The 8,401-nt window shown below is 42.0% G+C and overlaps 1 protein-coding gene across 6 annotated transcripts in view; it reads right to left on the bottom strand.

Annotated features, from left to right (window-relative positions):
• Positions 1-2,045: 2,045 nt before the first annotated feature.
• LOC135511186 (cell division cycle and apoptosis regulator protein 1-like) overlaps positions 2,046-8,401 on the bottom strand; it is a 37,191-nt gene continuing 30,835 nt past the window's right edge. For all 6 annotated transcript variants that reach the window (XM_064932804.1, XM_064932802.1, XM_064932807.1 and 3 more), the window contains 3 exons: positions 7,997-8,202; positions 3,890-3,968; positions 2,046-2,285 (listed from right to left, as the gene is read on the bottom strand). In XM_064932804.1, the coding sequence (XP_064788876.1) occupies positions 2,215-2,285; positions 3,890-3,968; positions 7,997-8,202 (356 nt within the window). In that variant the 3' untranslated portion in view covers positions 2,046-2,214. The remainder of the gene's footprint in view (positions 2,286-3,889; positions 3,969-7,996; positions 8,203-8,401) is intronic.

The raw sequence follows: 8,401 nt of genomic DNA, 5'->3' as shown, positions 1-8,401 counted from the left end.
TTGATCTGTAAAAAGGCCTGCTCCCCACCTCTCCCAATTTACCCTCTCAACTTGATCTGTAAAAAGGCCTGCTCCAATCCTCTCCCAATTTACCCTCAGAGTCCCCTTACTTCCCCCACGGGTAAAGCCTACGGGGGAGGCAGAGAATTCTAAACTTGACCCTACCAGAAAGGAGGGGAACTCTGACCCTACCGGGAGGAAGGGAACTCTTGACACTGCAGGCAGGGAAGAGAACTCTGACCCTACCGCAACGTAAGTTAGGCTTTGTATTGTTGGGGATTTATTATGCTGTTAAGTGGACTAATTACATTGCTATTTTGCTACATTTGTAACTTATTGGTAATGCCATTAGCTTGTAGCCTTGTTGACTTAAGTTCAGACATGTCATCTCCTAATTACTGGATTGCCAACCACTGTAACTGTCGCATGTTTGTAGCTATAAACTCTCCCTTTATAAACGCAACCTGGCTCCACCTGAAAAACTCCAACCCTGCATTGAAATGGACTGATTGTCCACAAACTAACTTGTGTGTGTGGCCCTTTGATACAGGGGGTTAAAGAGGGGAGAGGGGCAGAGGCCACAAAGGTACTCTGTCTGAGTCTGGGAATGTGGTTACCTGCATCATTCTGTGGCAGGGGTCTGATTTCACAACACGCACGCATACATGCACGCAGAGAAGCTGGATGTGATGGGGGTGTCCCTAGGGGGAATGGGGTTTGTGTGCTACCCATTCAGACCAGGACAGAAGGGACAAAAGCCCTGACAGGCAGTCACATAATATACTGATGGATTTAGGATAGTCATTGTTCCTCTGACTGTTCCCTAGGAAATTACATAGAGCTGTTGAATAAATGGCAACAAAATGTAGAGACATTTCCTGCTAAGTCATAAGTAAACACAAACAGGTCTATCGTCTTGTTAAAATAAATAAAAATGTCTATCTTCTCGTGACCCACCATGTAAGAAATACAACTGTTCTAGGCAGGATACAGTCTGTGACTAAAAAGGAGTCAGCTGCAACCCCCCACCAGTGGTCTCTTCCCACCATTTGGGAAACATTGGGTGAAATCCTTCATACAATATGAGCTTATGCAGTAGAGAGAATTTTCTGAAATCCCGAGCATCTGAAAAGTTTTCTGTGTGTAAATATCTGCGAGACGAAACAAACAGGTCATAGTTTCAGTTAACAGTGGACCCCTGAAATGTTAAGATTCCTGAGAGGTCTGAGGTGACCTTCGTGAATGGCGGACAGAGAGAAGTTCAGAAATATCTCACTGGCTTCCCAGAGAGCTGACCGCTGGCCACACCAACAGGAAGCAATCCTACACGTGTCACTGTATTGTCTATTCCCAGAGGTAGACTTTACCATTGACCAAGGTTTCCCAAACTTGGCCCTGGAGCCCCCCCCCCGGGTGCCCATTTTGTTTTTTGCCCTAGCACTACACAGCCGATTCAAATAATCAACCTTATTATTTGAATCGACAGTGTATGTTTTTATTTAACTAGGCAACCATGTAGTGCCTGGGCAAAAACTAAGAAAGTGCACCCCTGGAGTTTGGGGTTACTCTGCCATAAACAATGAAGCTGAAACCAATGTCTTGTTATGTGTTCTCGGTTACACCTGGAGTCCTGACCTCGAACCTCCAGGACACCATTTCTGATTGATTCATCTAAGGACATGCCTGACACCCAAAGTGATATTTCATTTCAGAACGTATTAAAATGGAGGTTAATGAACGGGTGGTGTAAACGTCAGCTGGGTCATTGTAGTCTTTCCTTTCTAAAGCAGTACTATGGGTCAGGGTGAGCCACTGCAAACTTGCTCACAGGGTTCAAAAGTGGAAAAACATCTATGATTATCTACTGTTGCCTCCTGGTGGTTTATTCAGTCTATTACATTTTTCTAGATTCTAAAATCTCTTAACAGACATCACATGCAGAATTATACACGTATATAATAGTTTAAATACATTTCTAGCCAATAAGCATTTTCCATACGTTTCTACCTTTCATTGCAATATCAATAAGCATTTGTATATCAATGTAAATCAAAATATCTAGTACACGTTTATTTTAGTTTTTATACACAAAAAGGCTCTAAAGATACAGGACAAAAAGACAATAAAACACTAAAATTGACCACTTTAATTCTGCAAAGGACAACCATAGTCAATTTTCAATAGAAAAATTAAATGCACTAGGCTGCTTTGGGCTCATTTCTCAAGTTTTTCTCTCATCAAGGAATTCATCACCACCATCATCATCCCTGTTGCACAACCTTCATCTGAGAAGAGAGGGACAGAATCATAGCTCCTCACAGTTCTACAACAACCCAATAACAGAAAACACAGCACTTCTAGAACATCCAGAATTTTACAACAGAACTCCAGTAGTATTCTCATACGGTTTTAATCTAGAATCAGAACCATTATATCTGTGGTCAAAAGGCAGGACCAGACCTGAGGCTGCATTTCTTTTGATGTTAGTGGAGACAGTCAGGTTATGGTTTGGCTATGCATTTACTTCCCTTAACAATAAACAAAAACACTAAACAATCCCAACGTGGACATAACACTTACTACCATGGTCTCACAACTCCTGGAATAAAACAAGCTTGTTACTGGAATAGGCCTCAGAGACTGAGGTTTCACATAAGGAGCTGCATGCAAAACTATGGTCGTATTTATTGGGCACCAAACGGAAGCAACCGGGCCGAAACGGGGAGATACTATCTGAACATGTACAATAAGAATCTCATTCTCGTGTTCCGTTTCAAAATGCTTTGCTACGTTGTTCCCTAATGAATACGACTCATGTTTCAGAACAATGGCAGCCAGTCAGTTACAAAGAATAACAGTAGAAAATACAGAATAACTCATGAGTTTTATGATCAGCGTCAGTAGAACAGAGTTAAGAGGAACATGTGATAAAGCAATTCTGTTGACTCATCAAAAACAGTTTCTTCAAGGTCCTAATCCCTGAAACCTCCCCTTCAAATATCATTGTTTATTTATTTTAAATATATTTTTTATGAATCCACTTGAACATAAATAACACCATTATTGCTAATTAGAAGTACGTACAACCAGGGTTCTCTCCTAAGAATGTAAGAGGGGTGCTGTGCCACCTTGTAGACTGGTTGCGCCATTATGTAAATTCTCTTTATTTGTTGTAATTTAAGCCAATTTTTTCTCTCTCTTGATTACAGAAAATGGCAGTTCGAGGTGTTTAAAAAAAGCAAAAATCTGCCCCCCGCCACCATACTCAGCAGTACAACCTTGTTCAAAAATCCCAGAGAGAACCCTGTACAAGTCACACATACTGGGATCAACATTGTGGTACTATTTGGGCAAGGCAATGAACGGGCAATACAGAATAAAACAAAACATTCAAATGATCATCATCAATTGAGGAAGCGACTGAAATCTAAAACTAATACCGTAAACAAAGAAGCACTTCACAATGCCATGCACACAATTTCTAACAAAAATCATTTATTAAATATCACTTTTAGAATGCATTATAATAACAGAGAATCAAACTGTAATTGATATCAAAACAATTAAACATATTTCTTATTTTCAGGTGAAAACAGTGAGGTTACATGAAAACATTAGAACCAATTAAGTGAATGCCTGTCCCAAATGGAACTATATTCCCTAAATAGTCCACTACTTTGACTAGAGCCCTATAGGTTCCAATCAAAAGCAATGAAATACAAAAAGAATAGAATGCCATTTAGGATTCAAACAATGAGAATCTATACATGGTCCTGGTGGGGGAAAACAACAACCATAGGTCCAAATGAAACTCAATCAAATGATGCTTGTTTTTAGCGCATATTTACAAGGTTGGTAAGAAACGTGTCCGATTAGACAACTCACTCACTGTCCAACTCCTTCATTAATTCATCTGAACCATTGGTTGTTTGGGATATTTGGTCAGGGGTGGCTTCTGTGGGAACCTCCTGGAATGAGAGAAACAAGAATTCCTCAGTTAATTTCAACATACAAAAACACAACAGCATTTGGCAGCATTGGACAAGCTAATGATTTCATTATGAAAAGTCCACATTATAGCTGTACTGCTTATCAATGCATTATGTAACAGTGAAGCTTCAAACTTGTACGACGAGTACTTTTGTCTCATCAAACAGCTGATTATATCACAAATCCTTTATCACAAAAACTTTACCATAGAGGACCACTTTGGAAACTAGTGTTTTAATTAATATGTTTAAGTGCCATTATCTGGATATTTTTTTATTTTACCTTTATTTTACTAGGCAAGTCAGTTAAGAACAAATTCTTACTTTCAATGACGGCCTAGGAACAGTGAGTTAACTGCCTGTTCAGGGGCAGAACGACAGATTTGTACCTTGTCAGTTCGGGGATTTGAACTTGCAACCTTTTGGTTACTAGTCCAACGCTCTAACCACTAGGCTACCCTGCCGCTCTAACCACTAGGCTACCCTACAAACTACACTGAACAAAACGCAACATGTTGTGCTGGTACCATGTTTCATGAGCTGGAATAAAAGATCCCAGACATGATCCACACATAAAAAAAAGCTTATTTCGCTCAGATTCTGGGCACAAATTTGTTTATAACCCTGTTGGTAAGAAGATTATCCATCCACCTGACAGGTGTGGCATATCACGAAGCTGATTAAATAACATCATTACACAGGTGCACCTTGTGCTAGGGACAATAAATGGCCACTAAAATGTGCTATTTTGTCACAACACAATGCCACAGATGTCTCAAGTTGAGGGAACGTGCAGAATGCTGACTGCAGGAATGTCCACCAGAGCTGTTGCCAGAGAATTGAATGTGCATTTCTCTACTATATGCCACCTCCAACATTGTTTTAGAGTATTTGGCAAAATGTTCAGGCCTCACAACCATAGACCATATGTATGGCGTCGTGTGGGCAAGCGGTTTGCTGATGTTGATGTTGTGAACCCACCCATGGTAACGGTGGGGTTATGGTTTTGGCAGGCGTAAGCTACAGAACAACGAACACAATTGCATTTTATTGATGGCAATTTGAATGTACAGAGATACTGTGATGAGATCCTGAGGCCCATTTTTATTTTAAGGTTTCTGTTATCAACAGATGCATATCTGTATTCCCAGTCATGTGAAATCCATAGATTAGGGCCTAATGAACTCATTTCAATTGACTGGTTTCCTTTTATGAACTGTAACTCTGTAAAATCTTTGAAATTGTTGTATGTTGCGTTTATATTTTTGTTCAGTATACATCTTGCTGTATATGTTTTTACCCAAATAAACCTAATTCAAGATCCGCAGAACGTAACTCGAAATGTAATGCAAATCTCCCATTAACAACTAACCAAATGCAGCAACTAAGGTTCTTTCTTTCTTTCTTTTACGTAACAAATAATTACCATTTTAAACCAAATCAAACATTATTTGCCACATGCGCCGAATACAACAAACGTAGACTTTACTGTGAAATGCTTACTTACAAACCCTCAACCAACAGTGTAGTTCAAGAAGAAGAAAATATTTAGCATGTAAGCTAAAATTAAAATAAATAATAAAGTCAGAAATAACAATAACAAGCCTATAGACAGGGGGCACCGGTACAGGCTAGTTGAGGTAATCTGTACATGTAGGTGGGGGCGAAATGACTATGCATAGGTAACAAACAAACAGTGAGTTTGAACGGGCAATACAGAATAACAGCAAGTAGCAGCAGTGCACAAGAGGGGGGGGGGGTCATTGTAAATTATCCGGTGGCGATTTTTATCAATTGTTCAGCAGTCTAATAGCTTGGTGGTAGAAGTTGTTGAGGAGCCTTTTGGTCCTAAATATAACTTGGGTGACTGGAGTCTCTGCCAATTTTATGGTCTTTCCTCTGACACCGCCTATTATATAGGTCCTGGACGGCAGGAAGCTTGGCCCCAGTGGTGTAATGGGCCATTCGCACTACTCTCTGTAGCACCTTACAGTCAGATGTCGAGCAGTTGCCATACGGTGATGCAACTGGTCAGGATGTTCTCGATGCAGCTGTAGAACCTTTTGAGGATCTGGGGAGCCATGCCAAATCTTTTCAGTCTCCTGATGGGGAAAAGATTTTGTTGTGCCCTCTTCACGACTGTCTTGGTATGTTTGGACCATGATAGTTTGTTGGTAAGGCGAACTCCAAGGAATGACTTAAATGTAAATGTAAATGAAACTCTTGACCAAGACTCCACTACAGCCCCGTCAATGTTAATGGGGGCTTGTTCGGCCCGCCTTTTTCTGTAGTCCACAATCAGCTCCTTTGTCTTGCTCACATTGAGGGAGAGGTTGTTGTCCTGGCACCAGCCTGCCAGTTCTCTGACCTCCTCCCTATAGGCCATATCATCGTTGATCAGGCCTAACACTGTTGTCGTCAGCAAACTTGATGGTGCTGGAGTCATGTTTGGCCACGCAGTCGTGGGTGAACAGGGAATACAGGAGGGGACTAAGTACACACTCCAGTGTTAAGGATTAGCGTGGCAGACGTGTTGTTGCCTACTCTTACCACCTGGGGGCTGGATCCAGTTGCAGAGGGAGGTGTTTAGTCCCAGAGTCATTAGCTTAGTGATGAGCTTCGTGGGCAATATGGTGTTGAACGCTGAGCTGTAGTCGACGAACAGCATTCTCACATAGGTCTTCCTTTTGTCCAGGTGAGAAAGGGCGGTGTGGAGTGCGATTGAGATTGTGTCATCTGTGGATCTGTTGGGGCGGTATGCAAATTGGAGTGGGTCTAGGGTGTCCAGGAGGATGCTGTTGATGTGAGCCATGACCAGCCTTTCAAAGCACTTCATGGCTACCGAGGTTACCTTTGGGGCGGCAGGGTAGCCTAGTGGTTAGAGCGTTGGACTAGTAACTGAAAGGTTGTGAGTTCAAACCCCCGAGCTGACAAGGTACAAATCTGTCGTTCTGCCCTTGAACAGGCGGTTAACCCACTGTTCCCAGGCCGTCATTGAAAATAAGAATTTGTTCTTAACTGACTTGCCTGGTTAAATAAAGGTAAAATTAAAAAAATAAAATAAATTAAATTGGGCACAGGGACTATGGTGGTCTGCTTGAAACATGTAGGTATTACAGACTCGGTCAGGGAGAGGTTGAAAATGTCAGTGAAGACAATTGACAGTTGGTCCGTGCATGCTTTGAGTACACGTCCTGGTAATCTGTCTGGCCCAGCGGCTTTGTGAATGTTGACCTGTTTAAAGGTTTTGTTCACATCGGCTATCGAGAGCGTTATCACACAGTTATCCAGAACAGCTAGTGCTCTCATGCATGCTTCAGTGTTGCTTGCCTCGAAGGCATTTTGCTCGTCTGGTAGTCTCGCGTCACTGGGCAGCTCGCATCTGGGTTTCCCTTCATAGTCCGTAATAGTTTTCAAGCTCTGCCACATCCGACGCGTGTCAGAGCAGGTGTAGTAGGATTCAATCTTAATCCTGTATTGACGCTTTGCCTATTTGATGGATCGTCGGAGGGCATAGCGGGATTTCTTATAAGTGCTCGGATTGGTCTCTCGCTCCTTGAAAGCGGCAGCTCCAGCCTTTAGCTCGATGCGGATGTTGCCTGTAATCCATGGCTTCTTGTTGGGATGTACGTACAGTCCTGGGGGGGGGGGGGCATCATCGATCCACTTATTAATAAAGCAAAACAGTCCAGTAGCTTAGCATCCGCGTCATCGGACCATTTCCGTATTGAGCAAGTCACTGGTACTTCCTGCTTTGGTTTTTGCTTGTAAGCAGGAATCAAGAGGATAGAACTGTGGTCAAACTTGCCAAATGGAGGGCGGGGAGAGCTTTGTATGTATCTCTGTGTGTGGAGTAAAGGTGGTCTAGGATTTATTTTTCCCAGGTTGCACATGTGACATGCTAGTAAAAAAAAATTCTAGAACTGATTTAAGTTAGCCTGCATTAAAGTCCCTGGCCACTAGGAGCGCCGCTGATGTCTACAAATAAATCAGTCAACCAATCGTACCTTCTTGAGGACTCCCTGAAGTTCATTCATGGCATTGCCCAGGTTGTTAAGTGTCTTGCTAAGCTGGTTGTGGTAGACCGTGTTCTGTTCCTCTGTGGTCCTGAGGTTGTTCTCTGTCTGGCCCAGGGTTCCCTTCACCTCCTCCAGATCTTTAGACAGGACTCTATTAGCAGATACCAGCTGGAGGATCTGCTTGGTGTCCTCGACTGGAACACACACACACAAATTAATGAGAAAATGTATTTAAAATCTCAATGTCTAGGCTTACTTCAAATTCAAGAACCTTATGCATTGCCAATGTTTATTTAAATTTCAAGACATTTCTACAAGAAGTTTTCCGAGAGCGAGTGAGCAAGCGAGAGAAAGGAGTAGTATTGTCACCACCTTGAATAAAGTAGCAAAATG

This window comes from Oncorhynchus masou, chromosome 23 (genome assembly GCF_036934945.1).
Source record: "Oncorhynchus masou masou isolate Uvic2021 chromosome 23, UVic_Omas_1.1, whole genome shotgun sequence".
Lineage (NCBI taxonomy): Eukaryota > Metazoa > Chordata > Actinopteri > Salmoniformes > Salmonidae > Oncorhynchus > Oncorhynchus masou.
This window is presented reverse-complemented; position numbering and strand designations above follow the sequence as displayed.